The 18,933-nt window shown below is 39.1% G+C and overlaps 1 protein-coding gene across 5 annotated transcripts in view; it reads left to right on the top strand.

Moving 5' to 3' along the window:
- Katnal2 (katanin catalytic subunit A1 like 2) overlaps positions 1 to 18,933 on the top strand; it is a 98,234-nt gene that overhangs the window by 37,930 nt on the left and 41,371 nt on the right. For all 5 annotated transcript variants that reach the window (XM_070029202.1, XM_070029201.1, XM_070029205.1 and 2 more), the window contains exon 2: positions 16,632 to 16,702. In XM_070029202.1, coding sequence (XP_069885303.1) covers positions 16,632 to 16,702 — 71 coding nt within the window. The remainder of the gene's footprint in view (positions 1 to 16,631; positions 16,703 to 18,933) is intronic.

Below are 18,933 nucleotides of genomic sequence, written 5' to 3'. Positions count from 1 at the left end.
CCCCAACCAAAAAGAGAGTTTGAGTTCCAACGCTTAATCTCCCCAAGAGACCAACAACAACAAAAATACGAACACTCAGAGAAAAACAGGAGGTGGAAAATAACAAAAAAGAAAGAGAGGAAAAGAAGAATTTCAGAACAGAGAAGAGTGAAGACCCCTCCCCCAACTTTCACTGGCCGCGGTGTCCCAGAGACACAGGGATCTGTCTGCAGATACCCCGTGCAGAAGCCGCCTGAAGTACTGGTGTCAGACCGCTGATTGCAATGACCTGGTGGGGGCTGCTGGGGTCCCAGAGACACAGGGGGCGGTCTGCAGATAACCCGCGCAGAAGTCGCCTGAGGTACCGGTGTCAGACCCGCCGATTGCGATAAACGGAGAAACCCCCGAGCCCGGAACTCGGCTCCACGATGGGAGCCCCAGAGCTACACGGGACGCCCACAGAACAGCAAAGCAAAAGACCTACAAGAAACTGGTGCTGATCCAGGGAGAGCAAACCCCAGCGCTCAGAACCTGTATGGAGGCCCAGCCCCCACCCCTCACCCACAGCGTGACACTGTGGACCCGGCAGCTTCAACAGAGGCAGAGACAGAAGAGAATCACACAGAGCCACCACCGCCCAGCCCAGCCCTCAACCACCCCAACTGAACTCGATTGCAACAGCAACTGACGACCTACACCACACAGAAACAACTAGTTCCAGGGTGAGTACCCCACAGGGGACAGTGTATCCCCCAAGGGAGACCAGAGCTGGAGGGAATCCCCAGACCCTGACCTAGACTCCCTACCCCAACACCCGGACAACAGGACCCACTAAAACTGGGAACTGTTTGAGAGCTCCACCAGCCCATGAAGCACACTCTGCTGGCCAGGCCAGAGAAAGAGCGCCCCTGGAATGAGCTTAAATGCCCAAGCCAGGAACAGTGTCCCTGGGTCAAGACAACCAACAGTAGAAGAAATTTGAACTGTGTACCCCAGGCTGCATAACCTAGGTGGTATACACAGCAGCACAGGCCCAACCAGCGTGCCCCAGGCAGGGGGCTGGGACCAGGCCTGGGGATCCGGCACCTGAACAACACAACCAACTCCTCCCAACTGAAGTCAGAAGCTGAGCATACACCTCAGCAGAGGGGAGAAAAACAGGGAACTGCACCCCCTGGGAAGCACGCCTGTGACAGCAAAAGACCTGGAGGCTCAGGACAAGAGAAGCCCAAACCCCACCAAAACTCCACCCATATACTCTAGTCTGGGAATTGGGCAACACAGGCCACCAGCACCTGATAGTAGGCAGGAGCTCAGGCTGGTAAGGTAGCTCAGCAGTAGAGTGCTAGTCTTGGGTGCATGAGGCCCTGGATCTGATTCCTCAGCATCACATAAGCAGAAAGGGTCAGAAGTGGTGCTGTGGCTCAAATGGTAGTGTGCCAACCTTGAGCTGAAGAACTGAGGGACAGCACCCAAACCCAGAGTTCAAGCCCACAACTGGCCAAAAAAAAAAAAAAAAAAAAACCCAAAACAAAACAACACAACAAAACCCATCAGGAGCCCATAGCAGACTCCAGCATCTGGGAGAGTGCATCCAGAACATGCGATCTTGCCAAGAGCAAGAACAAGGAGCAAACAGGAGCAGTCTAGGCTGCTCAATCCTTCCAAAAGTGGGAATTGCCAGAGATCTACAGCAGAGAGCCGAGAATCCTATGTAGGTCAGACCTGCAGCTGGAGGTAGGCCCCCAACAGAACCCAGATCAGGCACAGACTCTCTCTACCAATACAGAATCAGCAACCAAGTAAAGACAGACACACCAAAACAAAATTGCAGATTAGTCTCCAATAATCCCCGAACCCTCATTCGAAAATCACAGAGAAAAATTACAAGGTTTATCAACACCCAGGATAGCAAGCTATCCTCAATAGCCAGCAGCCACGCAGGGGAGAGCCCCAGTGGGAGCAAAGCAGGAATGGAAGACAAAAGCTACATCCAAGGGATCCTGGAGGCAATGACTAAGAAATAAAGCGAGAAATAGACCAGAAATTGAAAGAGCACAAGGATGAACTATCAAAAGAGATACAGGATATCAAACAGGAGATGCATGCAAAACTAGAGGCAGCACAAACCTCAGTAAGAAGTGAGATAAATGCCAAAATAGAGGTAGTACATATCTCATTAAGAGGTGAGATCAGTACTTTGAGAACCAACATCGAATCCATAAAGGAGTCCATTTCCTCCATGCAAACCACAATAGAAGCCACAGTTAACAGAGTGAACAAAATGGAATGTAGAGTGTCCGATACAGAAGACAGAATACACCAACTGGACCAAAAAGTGACAGATATGGAAAAATCACTCAAATTAAGCCAAAGGGAAATTCAAGAGCAAGCAGATAATGCCAAGACATTTAACCTTCGTATAATTGGAGTGGATGAAGGTGAGGAATTTCAAAGCAAGGGAATGCAACATCTATTCAACAAGATAATCGGTGAAAATTTTCCCCAGCTCAAAAAAGGACATCGTACAGAAGCATATAGAACACCCAACAAGCAAGATCCCAGGAGAAACACTTCTAGACACATTATAGTAAAAATGATAGATCTGAATAATAAGGAAACAATCTTGCATGCAGCAAAAATGAAGAAGGAGCTATACTACAATGGGAAAAAAATTAGAATCACTGCAGATCTCTCCACACAAACACTGAATGCAAGAAAGGCCTGGGAAAGTACCATACGAGCCCTGAGAGCCAATAACTGCCAACCCAGACTGATATACCCGGCAAAGCTAGCATTCACATTCGATGGAGAACTGAAAATTTTTAATAGCAAAGAAAAACTAAATGAATACATAAATATTAAGCCAGCATTACAAAGAATACTAAGAAGGGGGACACAACCTGAAGAAAGCAACCAGGAACTGGGACCTACACCCAGACAGGCATTAATCAAAGTCTAACTGAGCAAGCACAGGAGTAAAGGAAAGAAGAAAAACTGAGGAAAACAGGGAATGACAGGGACCACAATGCATCTCTCTATATTATCTCTTAATATTAATGGGCTTAATTTGCCAATCAAAAGAAAAAGAACTGCAGATTGGATCAGAAAACATGACCCATCCATCTGTTGCCTTCAGGAGACCCACTCTCAGCCAAACATACAAACAAATTCAGAGTAAAGGGTTGGAAAAGGATCTACCAATCAAATGCCCCCAGTAAGAAAGCAGGTGTAGCTATCCTGATATCTGACAAAATAAACTTTTCATTAAAATCAATACAGAAAGACAAGGACGGACACAACATATTAATACAGGGTACAATGCAAGAGGAGGATATTACCATCATCAACTTATATTCCCCAAATATTGGTGCACCCAGATATGTTAAACAAATACTCTCAAACTTACAGAATAAAATAGATCCCAATACGATAATACCAGGAGACTTTATCACACCACTCTCACCAAAGGACAGGTCTACCAACCAGAGGATTGGCAAAGAAGCTACCGAATTAAGTGAGGCCATACTTCAAGCGGAATTAACTGACATCTACCGAGTATTTCACACTAAAACAACACATTACACATTCTTCTCAGCAGCTCATGGAACTTTCTCCAAAATAGACCATATCATAATTCATTCAAGAACTTAAGCAAATACAAAGGGATCGACATAACCCCCTGTATCCTATCTGACCACAGTGGAATCAAGCTAGTTCTCAATAACAAAGCATATCGCAGAAATTTCTCTAATACATGGAAATTGAACAGCACACTTCTTAGTAATGCCTGGGTAATGGAAGAGATCAGAGAAGAAATAAAACATTTCCTACAACTCAATGAAAATGAAAACACCTCACAAAGAAACTTGTGGGACACAGTAAAAGCAGTCCTGAGGGGCAAATTTATTGCCCTCAGTGCCCACATCAAAAGAATGGAGACAGACCAAGTAAATAATCTCATGTTGCAATTAAAACAACTAGAAAAACAAGAAAAAATGGAACCTAGAGTTACTAGACGGAGCCAGATAACCAAATTAAGAGCAGAGATTAACCAATTAGAAAATCAGAAAATTATAGCCAAAATTAACCAAACAAAAAGCTGGTTCTTTGAAAAAAATCAATAAAATTGATGGACCGTTGGCAAGATTAATTAAAAAATGAAGAGAGGAAACCCATATGAACAGGATTAGGGATGCCACCGGAAAAATCACAATACGTACCCCGGACTACTTTCAAAAGTTATACTCTCTAAAGGAAGAAAACCTGGCAGAAATGGATGCATTTTTAGAGAAATATAAGTTGCCCAAACTGAGCAAAGAAGTAAACCAATTAAATAAGCCAATATCCTACAACGAGATACAGGAAGCTATCAAAAAGTCTTCCAACAGAAAAAAGCCCAGAACCAGATGGATTCACAGCAGAATTCTATAAGACCTTTAAAGAACTAATACCCATACTCCTCAAGCTCTTCAGAGAAACAGAGAAGGAGGGAACTATCCCAAACTCATTCTATGAAGCCAATATCACACTCATCCCCAAACAGGCAAAGACCGAACCAAAAAAGACAATTACAGGCCAATTTCCTTGATGAACACAGATGCAAAAATCCTTAACAAGATTCTAGCTAACAGAATCCAGAAACACATAAAAAAAATCATACACTATGACCCAGAGATGCAGGGATGGTTTAACATACATAAGTCAATAAATGTAATCCAACACATCAACAGAGCCAAGGTGAAGAATCACATGATTATCGCCACAGATGCAGAAAAGGCTTTTGATAAAATTCAAAATTCATTCATGCTAAAAGCTCTGGAGAAAATAGGAATAGAAGGAACATTTCTTAAAACAATAAAAGCCATATATGACAGACTAATAGCCAATATTATACTTAATGGGGAAAAGCTACAACCAATTCCCCTAAAATCAGGAACAAAGCAAGGATGCCCACTGTCTCCACTCCTCTTCAATATAGTCCTGGAACCCTTAGCCAGGGCAATAAAGCAAGAAAAAGACATTAAAGGGATCCGCATAGGGAAAGAAGAAGTTAAACTATCCCTTTTTGCAGACGACATGATACTATACCTTCACGATCCCAAAAACTCCATCCCCAAACTCTTAGGAATCATAAATCACTTCGGCAAAGTAGCAGGATACAAAATAAACCCACAAAAATCAGTTGCCTTCCTGTACACTGACAATGTACAAGAAGAGAGGGAAATAAAGGGAGCAACCCCATTCACAATAACCTCCCAAAAAATAAAATATTTAGGAATTGACCTAACCAAAGATGTAAAAGAACTATTTAATGAAAACTATAAAAAGTTAAAGAAATTGCAGAAGACACTAGGAAATGGAAAGACCTCCCATGCTCTTGGATAGGCAGACTTAATATAGTGAAGATGGTAATACTGCCAAAATTAATATACAAATTCAATGCAATTCCTATTAAAATCCCAATGATGTACATCACTGAAATACAGAAAACAGTCCAAAAATTCATATGGAACAACAAAAGACCTAGAATAGCCAAAACAATTCTAGGGAATAAAGACAACATGGGAGGGCTATCCATGCCGAACTTCAAACTCTACTACAGAGCTATAATAACAAAGACAGCATGGTACTGGCACAAAAACAGACCCGAAGACCAATGGAATAGAATAGAAGATCCAGAAATAAATCCACAGGCCTACAGCCAGCTGATATTCGACAAAGGAGCCAAAGACATACAATGGAAGAAACACAGCCTCTTCAACCGCTGGTGCTGGGAAAACTGGGCAGCCACATGCAGAAAACTAAAAGTGGACCCCAGCCTATCACCATGCACCAACATCAACTCAAAATGGATTAAAGACCTTAACATTAAACCTGAATCTCTGAAACTACTGCAGGACAGAGTAGGAGAGACACTTGAACTAATAGACACAGGAAGGAACTTACTGAACAGAGTCCCAGGGTCACAACAAGTTAGAGAGAGACTCGACAAATGGGACTACCTTAAAATAAAAAACTTCTGCACAGCTAAATCTATCGCAACCAAGCTAGAAAGACAACCAACTAATTGGGAAAAAATATTTACCAGCAATATATCAGACAAGGGGTTAACATCCAGTATGTACAGGGAACTCAAGAAACTAATACCTCCCAAATCTGACAAACCAATTACTAAATGGGCAAGGGAACTAAAGAAGGACTTCTCAGATGAAGAAATAAAAATGGCAAAGAAATACATGAGGAAATGTTCATCATCCTTGGTGGTGAAGGAAATGCAAATAAAGACAACCCTGAGATACCACCTTACCCCAGTCAGAATGTCCCACATCCACAAATCAGCCAGCGACAAATGCTGGAGGGGATGTGGAGAAAGAGGAACCCTATTACACTGCTGGTGGGAATGTACACTTACACAACCACTTTCGAAAGCAGTCTGGAGGTCCTTAGAAAGCTAAAGATTGACCTCCCTTACGACCCAGTCATACCACTTCTAGGCATCTACCCTGAAACAACAGGAACCAATATACAAGGACACATGCACCTCCATGTTTATTGCATCACTGTTCACAATAGCTAGGATATGGAAACAACCCAGATGCCCCACCACAGATGAATGGATCCAAAAATTGTGGTATCTATACACAATGGAATATTATGCAGCCATTAGAAATGTCAAAATAATGGCATTTACAGGGAAATGGATGGAGCTAGAAGAAATCATGTTGAGCGAGGTAAGCGAAGAACAAAGAGACAAATGGTACATGGTCTCCCTGATAAGTGGATGTTAAATCCAAAATGTTAGGTGATAGGACAAAATTAACAGGACTTAAGAAACAAAGAACTTCCACTCATCTGGTCGAACCACTACTAAATATCCCCATGCTGCTGATCACATGTATGGTGTATATGTGTACACCATTATATGTTATAGACCGTGATAGACAATTTGCTCCAGGAAAGTTAGAATGAACTTGTGACTTTATTTTTTATTTATTTATTTTTTTTGTCGGTCGTGGGGCTTGAACTCTGGGCCTGAGCGCTGTCCCTCAGCTCTTCAGCTCAAGGCGAGCGCTCTACCACTTGAGCTACAGCGCCACTTCCGGTTTTCTGGTGGTTTATTGGAGATAGGAGTCTCACGGTCTCTCCTGCCCGGGCTGGCTTTGAACCGCGATCCTCAGATCTCAGCCTCCTGAGTAGCTAGGATTACAGGCGTGAGCCACCAGCGCCCGGCTGAACTTGTGACTTTAAATGAGCATTATTATTCCACAATACTGTGAAATTATGTAATCACTTAATCACAATTTTTTAAAAAAAGAACCTGAGGGAAGGTAGGGAGGGAAGGGATAGTAGGCGGAAAACAATGGAGGGGGTAACAGTGCTCAATAGGAAGTGTACTCATTACCTTACTCATGTAACTGTAACCCTCTGTATAGTATCTTTACAATAAAAAATTAAAAAAATAAAATATAATGTCCAGCCTAGAACTAAAGGCATAATAACTTTTTACAATTACATGAGAAGCCGGTCACCAGTGGCTCAGACCTGTAATCCTAGCTACTTAGGAGGCTGAAATCTGAGGATCACAGTTCAAAGCTAGCCAGGGTAGGAAAGTCTGTGAGACACTTGTCTCCAATAAACCACTAGAAGACTGGAAGTGGCGCTGTAGCTCAAGTGGTAGAGCGCTTGCCTTGAGCGGAAGAGCTGAGGGACAGTGCTCAGGCGCAGAGTTCAAGCACCATGACTGACAAAAAAAAAAAAAGTACATGAGAAAAAGCAGATTGCCTCCTTAATATGCTAGGGCCTCATCAAGTAAGTTCAGATTAACGTAGAATAAATAAATGTGACTTGCTACATATTGATTCATGGTACATATGATATTTGGTACTTATGAGCACATGGCTTGATTATAGCTTTCCAAAAACCATTCTTTTGCATTAATGTCAATATTTATTTTAAAATTTTCATCAAATTAAAATTTGAATCTGGGTGTTGGTGGCTGAATGCCTATAATCCTAGATACATAGTAGGCTGAGATCTGAGGATCACAGTTGGAAGCCAGCCAGGATAGAAAAGTTAGTGAGACTCTTACCTCTAATAAACTACTCAGAAAAATCCAGAGTGACACTGTGGCTCAAGTGGTAGGGGGTATACTTGAGTACAAAGAGGATTATGGACAGTGCCCAGGATCTGAGTTCAAGTTCCAGGAACATCAAAAAATAAAAATATAAGCAGTTGTGCATCAAAGCTTATTTGGCCTTAGAGGATTAAAGAATTCTTACAGACAGATTGAAAAAAAGTGACAGAAGTGTGATTAGGCATAGTCTTATTTTAATTAAACACTGAATTTATTATTTATTTATTCTTTTTTTTGTTTTTGTTTTTTTTTCTGAGTATGAACTCTGGGCCTGGGCGCTGTCCCTGAGCTCTTCATCTCAAGGCTAGCTCTCTACCACTTGAGCCCCAGTTCCACTTCCGGTTTTTTTCTGTTTTGTGGTGCTGAGGAATCAAACCCAGGGTCTCATGCATGCAAGGCAAGCACTCTACCACTGAGCCACCTTCCCAGCCCTAAACACTAAATTGAAAATGCAGAAAATGTTCTGGGATATAGTTCAGTGGCAAAGTGCTTGCCTAACAAGTGCAACTTCATTGGTTTTTAATCCCCAGACCAAACAAGAGAAAAATGGGTGTAAAACAAAATTTTGGATTCATATATTTACTACCTGAAAGGCATCAATTGCATCCAATTACAAAAGAGTTTTAAGATACAAACCTGTATTAGTATTGCCATTAGAGACTGAACTAATAATACACACAGATACAGACATAGATAGACACAGACAGACACATGCACACACACTCACACACACAAAGTCATGCCTTGGTATCTATAGCCCTTTCAGATAAAAAATTATGCATTTCAAACATCATTTAAATGGCATAGTATTTGCATGTAATATACATACATCCACTCACATAAAGTTATCTCTAGATAATTTGTAATAACTAATAAATACATTCAAAATGCAATGTAAATAGTGATTATATTAAGGCATGATGACTAAAATGTGCTTGTTCAATATAGACATTACATATAAATCTAATGTAATACATATTTGTAGAGGTCTACTATAACATTTAGCCTGCACAAATATAATGGCTGATGAGTTTCAAAATAGCTGACTTCAGTCAGCAAGCTGGAGATACCATGTAGTTGTATCCAAAAAGTTGGCAGAATCAAGATTCAGGAAAAGCTAGTGATCAATTTAAATCTAAATTCCAGGAAAAAAAAAATGACCCATGAACCAGTTTGAAATCAGTCTGGAGGAATACTGTCTGGTCTATTCAGTCTTTAAAAAAATAAAATAGGTCTGGGAAGGTGGCTCAGTGGTAGAGCACTTGCCTTGCATGCCTGAGGCCCTGGGTTCGATTCCTCAGCACCACATAAGCAAAAAGAAAAAAGCAGGAAGTGGCGCTGTGGCTCAAGTGGTAGAGCGCTAGCCTTGAGCTGAAGAGCTCAGGGACAGCGCCCAGGCCCAGGATCAGGCTCCCCAAACGGACCCCCCAAAAAATAAATAAAAATAAAATAAAGAGAAGAAGGAGAAGCAGCAGCAGCCTTCAACTGATTAATGAGGGTGAGGTGGTTGAACTGTCTTTCACTTGAACTATACTCCCAGTCCAGGAAACATGAATTTTGGCATGGGACAGAGTCAAGGAACTTTCCAGTAGGCTTTACAGTATAGAAAGCCCAGAGAGCAACCAGAGCCCATGGTAAAGGATGTGAGAGATCTAGAAATCAAGTCACACAAAGAATGACCTTAGAAATTATGTAATTAGCTTCGCCATATTGAAAGGGTTTTACAGTCTTGTGAGAAAGCTGGCAAATTAAATGGTGTCAAGTGCTTAGAAACCAAGCCCAAGATTAATGAATTGGTTAACATATGATTGAATATTGTCCCAAAGATTAAATATGAGAAAAATATATATAATGGTCATATGCTGTTTGGCTTAACAATACCCCAATTTTCAGGGTTGTACTCGTAAATGTTAAAAACAGATGTAACAAAACTTGTGATAGAATTTCTGCCTTGGGAAAACAGGGATTTATATGCTAATGATGGGGGAGATAGGTAGAGCTAAATGCTCATCTTCCATAAAGATCTGAGAATGAAAGATTCAATTTGAAGAGCATAAAGGTGGGTGAGTTTTAAATTTTACTTTGCTTTTGTTTTCTTTTATTTAAAAACATGATTCTGAAGAGTTATACTTGAGAAGCAGGAATCTCACTTTTTTTTTTAAAGTTTCATGAAACTATTAAAATCCCAAATTACATCTGCCATTTTTTTGTTTGAAAAATTCAATTGAGTCCAGGTGCTCATACCTATGGGCTCACACCTGTAATGTTAGTGACTCAGGAGACTAAGAGCAAAAGGATGTCATGTTTGAGGAAACTGAGGCAGAAAAATTATCCAGACTTTATTTTTAAAATAACAGAGCTGGACATGTGACTCAAGTGTTAAAAGTGGCAGCTTGGGGGCTGAGAAGGTGGCTCAGTGGTAGAGCGCTTGCCTTGCATGCATGAGACCCTGGGTTCGATTCCTCAGCACCACATAAGCAGAAAAAAAAAAGCTGGAAGTGGTGCTGTGGTTCAAGTGGTAGAGGGCTAGCCTTGAGCTGAAGAGCTGAAGGACAGCGCCCAGGCCCAGAGTTCAGAATCCACGACCGGACTCCCCACCCCCACCCCCAAAAAAAGTGCCAGCTTAGCAAGCACAAGGCTCCAAGTTATAAATAAATAAATAAATAAATGATAGGATAGACGCCTGTAAGTCCGGTATTCAGGAGACTGAGGAAGGATGAAAGTTAGAGGACAACTTTGGTTGTCCTAATCTAAAATAAGACTAAATTAGAATATGAGGTCTGAAACCACAGTACCAAATTTTCAGCATTGGGCTTGCGATACATAGCAAAATCCTGTATCAAACAACAAACACAAAATCAAATGGAAAATTAATGTATAAATAATGTGAAATAGGAAAAAATAAAATAAAACCAAAAGGAAATATCCTGAAAAATCCTAATACAGCAGCCATTGTAGTGACCAAAATTTCTTTAAGACAGTTCTTGCCAGGCCACCTCCTGCGGAGTCTGCGTGAGAGATCCCGTTAGACAAAGAGCTTCAAGGAAGCATGCCTGCAGGAAGCGGGTGTTGGTTCAAGGCTTCCCATACACTTGACTGCACCTTTATAGCCTCTACCTTTATTCTTACTATATTCTTCTTTGATCTGCATTTGTTGCTTTTATTCTCGTTTTGGCTATTTTTCTATTGATCTGAGAACAGAGCATGTTGTATCTTTCCAGTCCAATAGAGACAGCTTCTCTAAATAATAAAGAGTAGGACCAAAGATTATGCCCCAATCAATCTATCATCTGATGTGACGCTGCCTCCAAAAACTCCTACAACTTCACAAGCAGTTTTGTGGCTCACGTATAGTAAATACAGAAACTTAAAATTTTCAGATATGTTACAACAAGCAGAATTAATGAATTAAACTAAGCTAGAAAGAGTTATCCCAGAAGCTCAGAGAGTTCTAGAAAAAGGGACCCCTGGTAATAAAAGGAAAAGAAAGATTCCCCCAACAGTTATGATTAAGTTTAGTCCAGCTTACGTTAATAGGGAATAGATGGTGGTTTCCCACAAAATTTAAAGTTAGTAACATCATATTTCCTGAACCGATCGATGAACCATTGCCTTATACAGGAGCTTATAAAGATGAAAATAGATGGATTAATGTAAAAGGAAAAAAGGGTATTTTGGAACTCATTAGATTTTATACAAAGATTAGGTAAATCTAGATCATTATGGTGTTTATTATTTAAACAACAATAAGATAGTTTAAAACAACAATTAGAAGTTTATGTGAACAAATATTGGGATTAAACTCATAGGAAACGGAGAATGCCTGACTTAACCTGAAAGTGGTTTTTAGGATGGTTTCAAAGGGACTTGAAAATATATGGAAAAAATAAAGAGTACAATATAAGTACAGTCCTGTCTTAAGTTTAATTATTAAACATAAAAAGGCTGAATAGATGACGCATTCTATTAAACAATATGCTAGACTTGTTTTGCACCACTTAGTTTAAATAGTTGGTGGGATAGTCATTAATTTTCATATAATTCATCAATGCTTTGCTTTTCTTAAAAATTGATTACGCGCTTAAATAAAGAATCTATGTCACAATCGCACACTGTATAAAAATGTTTATTCTCCTCAATAATGATACACTCAGATGCAACTCTTTTGAGTCTGTGTCTGTTTGTCACTTCACTGACTCCTTGCCCACCTATCCTGAGATCCCTGTCCCGTCGGTCCCAGTGCTCTGGCCAAGCTGGTCCGTCTCAAGTTCTCTTTACATAAAACTCACAGAATCATCTTTTACATTTTTCCCCTTGTCTAGGATGCTAAGGAGCAACTTTCCTTTGGCTTGACCCAGAGATTGAGCAATAGTGAGTTTACCTAACTATTGCTCTCAGCGCCATCTAGAGACTAAAATAACAAATAAAACTGGGTTTCTAAATTACAGAAAATTCAGCTGACTCTTACAAACAGGCTACAGATAACACTGTAAAAAAGCAAAAATTAAATATTAAATTGACTGGGCTCTGGTGGCTCATGCCTGCAATGCTAGCTATTTAAAAAGCTGAGATATGAGGATCACAGTCAAAGTTAGCCTGGGCAGAAAAATCTGAGACTCCACCCTATGTAGTCAGAAGTAAAGGTGTTGCTCAAGTGATAGAGCATTAGCTTTGAGTGATAAAATCAAATTTGTGCAAGCCTCAATACTGACATAATACTTGAACTAGAGTTCAAGTCCTAATTCTTGTACAAAAAACAAAACACTAAATTGTATGGTACAAACCATATAGAGTTTACAGACAGGTCAAAGCACAGAGAAAGTGGCCGAGGAAAGCAAAGAAGAAAGTGATGAGAAAAAAAAAGATTCATAAAGTAGAATCTCACACACACAGGCACCATACACATACAAACAGACCAACACACACAGACAGTAAAAAATATATGGAGTAGCTAACTAATATACAGATTATTACATTGAAATGCACTTTTACTGGGAAAATTACATACTACCGAGCAAAAGTCATTATTAAAAAATGTATATCGGGCCGGGCGCTGGTGGCTCACGCCTGTAATCCTAGCTACTCAGGAGGCTGAGATCTGAGGATCGCGGTTCAAAGCCAGCCCGGACACGAAAGACCGTGAGACTCCTATCTCCAATAAAAGCACCAGAAAACCGGAAGTGGCACTGTAGCTCAAGTGGTAGAGCACTCGCCTTGAGCTGAAGAGCTGAGGGACAGCGCCCAGGCCCAGAGTTCAAGCCCCACGACCGACAAAAAAAAAAAAAAAAAAAAAAAAAATGTATATCGGTCACATGAAGTGTAGGAATGAGAAAAATAATCAATTTTAAAATTTCATTTTATTTTTGAGATAAGGTCTTGGACTATCATACCCCTCCTTCCCAGATTCTGGGTTTATAGGTATATACCACCATGACCAGCAACAAATATATTTTTAAAGATTCATATATATTTAGTAGACCCATAAAGGAAAAGAGAATGATTAGCACAGTTTGTATGAAAGGATACTTGGGGAGCAGGGGGTGACTTGAAGATATAGAAGTTTCTCTGTGTCTTAGCCAGGGTGGTATTTCTTTAGATTATGATTAAAAGTTCAGCCTGGCACTAGTGGCTCATGCCTGTAATCCTAGATACTTCAGGAGGCTGAAATCTGAGGATCACGGTTCAAAGCCAGCCAGGGCAGAAAATTCTGTGAGTCTTTTCTCCAGTGAACCACCAGAAGACTGGAAGTGGTCCTGTGGCTCAAGTGGTAGAGAGCTAGCCTTGAACTGATGAGCTGAGGGACAGCACCCAGGCTCTGAATTCAGGCCTCAAGACTGACCAAAAAAAAAAAAAGAGTGCCTTATACACTCTTCTGTATGAATTACAAATTTCTAAATATGTTAAAAACTCTGACTGAGATTACTATGATTCTCTTTCTGATTCTTCCTGATAACTTGTTTCTGAGTTTCCTTTATCAGCAAAGCCTGATTAAAGAGTCCATACAGTCTTAATCTAAAATAATTCAAATAGAAAATGTTGTTACTTTGTTATCATATCTTAGTAAACAAATATGCTTTTGTTAACCTACTTAAAGAACAAATATTAAATAAAACTTATTATGACTTTAATCAATAAGATAACAGTGTACGAAAAACAAGCTAATTAACTGAACATGTCCAGTAATTGAAAAAAAGAACAGGATGCTCTGACAAAGAAAAACTTGCAATAAGAACAGATTCTTAGAAATTGTTTATGAAGGACAAGAAAGTTTCTGAGAAAATAAACTTGAAAAAGAGAAAAGAAATAGAAGAAAAGATCAATCTGGAATATGCTCTCTCTTGTTAGTAAGAATTCTGAAAAAAAATAAGCTGTGGGGAATGATTTTCTTCAGATAAATTTTCCAAGAATGGAAATGTGGAGGATGGAGAATGAATATAAGTTCAGAGCACCAGAGTTAAAAATGTGATCCTAAGGCATTCCTGGGAAATGTTAACTCTGATAATATAGTTTAAGTTTGGGTTTCATGATTCTCAGTATTTAGTGAGCTGCAATATGACTCTTGAGTACAAAATGCAGTACTTGTACAAATAGCTTAAAATTTCAACAGTTTTACAACCAATCACAAGCAGCCAACTGGTCAACCCATATTCATAGAAGGCAGATGCAAACTGGAGTAGATGGTGCTGCCTCTGTACCTCACTTACATTTTCTGTTCACTATGTTTTGGTTCATAAACATAAACTTGTCATGTGGTACAGCATGACTTTTCAAACCAATTTTGGTTATGATTGCTGATCAATAAGTAAAGTCATTAAGATCTGTAAGACTAGATGTGTTTTGTTTTGTTTTTAACAGAAGAAAAACCACATTACATGCAAATAATTAAGACTAAGAATTGTAGTATTATGACCTTTCTGACTGTATAAAGTAGACTAAAGATACTTACAGGAATGTAAATTCTTCACAACAACCTCCATTTCATCTTTCCTCAAAAGGTTATGTGCTGGTAAAGCAAAGGAGATATTATACAAATGCAATACTAAGTTTCTAAGAGTTCTAACAAAGGAAAATTTCAAAGGTAATCTCCAGTATGAGCACCTGTTAGGCTTGAGAGTCAGGAATCTAGAGCAGAGAATAGGAGTGGAGCCCTGGGGGAACAGAATGTAATCAACACATATATTTGATATGTGTGATATGTTTGATAGTGATATATTTGATAGAGGAGAAAGTGATATGACATATGTTGGTGTTTGAAAATTACCAGTAGATATGTTGAAAAGTCACAATAATAATGAGATAATCATTTGTCCAAGATAAAACAGCGTATGAAAATGGAAAAATAATCATGCTAATTTTAGACTCAGTAGCGAACAATATTTACATGATCCTAATAATATAATCACTGAATATTGATCTAACCATAAGGGGAGGGCAGAGTGAGAAGGGAATTATAAGGGTTCATTCTCACTCATCTCTCCTAGAAATGAATAGCTAGTGCTTGTCATGCATCATAAAGCTTTAACAGAATATTTAGAAGCATGAAATTAAATATAAGAAGAAACAGCTAAAATAATTAAAGCTGATTTTCTGGAAAGTCAGACCAAAAGGTGGGGTATTATGTTCCTTTTAGCCTTAAGTGCAAGGAAATTCGTATAAAATGTAATATAATTTATGTCCCATATGGTGTAAAATATTTTAGGATACCTTCTTCCCTTTGGCTCTGCACTGGGGATGAAACCTAAGCCTTGCTCATACTCAGCAAGCATTCTAACACTGAGCTACATCCCCAAACCAAAGGAAGGGAATTTTACCACATGCTACAAACAGATGAATCGTGAAGACATTCTACTAAGTGAAATGCACCAAACATAAACAGACAAATGTATGAGTTCAGACCCTAGTGCCAATGCAAAAATAAATAGATAGATGGACAAATAAACAAATATAATATATTATCATACATATGACAATTATAATATATATTCATAATTTATATAATATCATCACCCCTGCTAGTCTCAGTGACTAAGCTGAGACCTTGTATAGTCTTTTCTGAATGGTTTAAAGGGACTCATCTCTGCATTTGTGCATGACTGGGTTGGACCTTGAGTGAATCAAAGGTAAGATAAAGCCAGTACTGATTTCTGATGCACAACTTTATTTGATCACTTTCCTTAACCTTGTTCCAATATCAGAAGTATGTCTATTTGTTTCTTGGTGGTTATAAGCAATGAAAGGCCAATTAGTTTCATAGTAAGAAAGTCAACTAGTACAGTGCGATCCTAACTCAAATAACTGTTTCCTTAAGTTTATAATTGGAATGGTAGCTTGAAGAAGAAAAAAGACAATAGAAAACAACTTTGTATCAATTCTTGGAGACTTCAAACTGCTTTCCAGCCTTAAATCATGCCACTTTGGTGTTGACAGGTTGCATTTACTTTCAAATCTTTATTCCTATAAAGCACTGTGTTGTATCTTGCTGTGGGTTCAGTTAAATGTTCTTCTTTATTCACAGTACGAAATCAGGACAGAAGCTCGGAGAAAAAATCTGCTCATTTTGATTTTGCATTATTTAACACAAGAAGGGTAAGTTATATTACAAATATTTACTGATGTCTGTTTTCTTTTTGTGACTCTATACTTTTATAGACAGGCCTTCAAAAACAATGAACAGACAATTTACAGGAAGATGACCATAAAGAATAGCAAGAACCCATATACCATGTCATTCCCCAGTAACATTATTATTATTATTCATAATAACAATAATAGTTCTGGGGACAAAAATCAGGGCTTTGATCATGCCAACCAAATTCTCTTCCATATCTGTATACGTCTTCGCCTCTATATTTAACATGTTGCATTGATATGGTATATTTGCTGCAATTCATGAGCCAATATGAACACCTTATTAGTAACCCAAGTACACAGATATATTAGGTTTATTCTGTGTTAAGTATTTTTCACTCATGCATTTGAAAACTTTATTGACAGTGCTAGTCAGTACATGCAATACTTTTCTATTCCCTTGAGGGTTTTTGTTGTTGTTGTTGTTGGTGGTGGTGGTGGTTGTGGTTCTTGAATTCTGGGCCTGGGCATTGTCTCTCAGCTCTTCAGCTCAAGGCAAGCGCTCTACCACAGTGCCATTTCCAGTTTTCTGGTGGTTTATTGGAGATAAGAGTTTCACAGATTTTCCTGTCCATGCTGGGTTTGAACTATGATCCTCAGATCTCAGCCTCCTGAGTAGCTAGGATTGTAGGCATGAGCCACAGGAGCCCAGCCTTCCCTTGAGATTTGAGAGTAGTAGAGATGTGAGATTTCTTAGAGTCCCACTATTGATATATCCACAAATATAACTTCCTTAAAAGTTTTTCTTTCTGTTTTTGATTGAGGATCACTTTAGGAAATCAAATACACGTGTGGGCCATGAGGTTTTTTTGGGGGGGGGGTGCAGGGAGAAGATGATGATCCTTTAACTTTTAATCCCATTGATTAAGAATGTTGTAAATTCTTGAATTGCAAACAGTGACCTTTCTCATAATGACTTCTCTAAAATGAGGGCAATACCCCTAACACCAAAGCATTTCCCACTCTACTCACTTTGAAGTACAGATATATTTTTTAAAATCAGAAACTCCTCCTCTTTCATGTTATGGATTTAAGTTTTATGGGAAAAAATGGTTTCATCCTATCAACCTCTCTGGTGGTGAGCAGTAAGCAGTCCCTACATACACACACACACACACACATACACACACACACACACATACACACACACACACACACACACACACACACACACACACACAAAGAGTGTGATCAGGTGGACTTGATAAGCATTAGAGTAAACCTAGACAAACAGAACCTCTTATTTCAGGACTCCTTAACTCATCTACTTTCCTTTGGGCAATGAAGATAGCTCTACTAACCTCACAGAATTCAGGATTCTGCAGCACGATTTGACCAAGGACGTAGTTTTTCTTAGACTGTCTTTAGAGACTAATTTCCCTGGAACTTTTGAGAACAGTTGGCACTATAACACTTCACAGACTGGTTGACTTATATAAAACCTGGGCCTACAGGCCCAAAGAAACATAGGTCCCTCAAATACTAGTTATTTGCAATAACTAGTATATGTCTAAGACAAGCAGAAAAGGTCAAAAGCTATGTACATATGACCATATAAGATGATGTTAAGTGAAATGAACCCAAGATAGGGACACAAGTGTTTTTTTCTTTCTTGCTATTGTTTTTAACGTATTTATAATGTACTATGTGATTTTTTTTATTTCTTTAGTATGTTCTTCCCCCACGGTATAACCCCTGTTTTCACTATATTTGATTCTGGTGCCCTGCATCTTGTATATACATTTTTCTAATTAGGGGAGGGGAAGGGAAAAAAACAAAATACTAGGGATACAGGTTGACCCATTGTAACAATGAGATATACAAGACAACTTCAGGTGGGGGGGGGGGAGAGGGAGGAGTTGGGGAGGTGGGGAAGGAAGGGATAGTAGGGGAAAAACAAGTGAGGGGGTAAAAATGCTCGATAGGAAATGTACTCATTACCTCATATACTGTAACCCCTCTGTAATATATATATATATATATGTATATATGTATATATATATACATATATATATATATATATATATATATATATATATATATATATATATATATATATATATCTCCTGGGCTTACCATGCTAGTTCCGGCACTGTAGGCATAGTGTTAACAGATGTTCAGTAAGTATTACCTGAATAGCTACTGAAGAACTTCCTGCAATGTAGGCTAGTAGAGTAAATAGAAATTAA

The sequence above is a fragment of the Dipodomys merriami genome, unplaced genomic scaffold (assembly GCF_024711535.1).
Source record: "Dipodomys merriami isolate MVZ:Mamm:240054 unplaced genomic scaffold, mDipMer1.0.p SCAF_2, whole genome shotgun sequence".
NCBI classification, from domain to species: Eukaryota; Metazoa; Chordata; class Mammalia; order Rodentia; family Heteromyidae; genus Dipodomys; species Dipodomys merriami.
The sequence above is the reverse complement of the archived record's forward strand: the minus strand, read 5'-3'. Positions and strand labels throughout refer to the sequence as shown.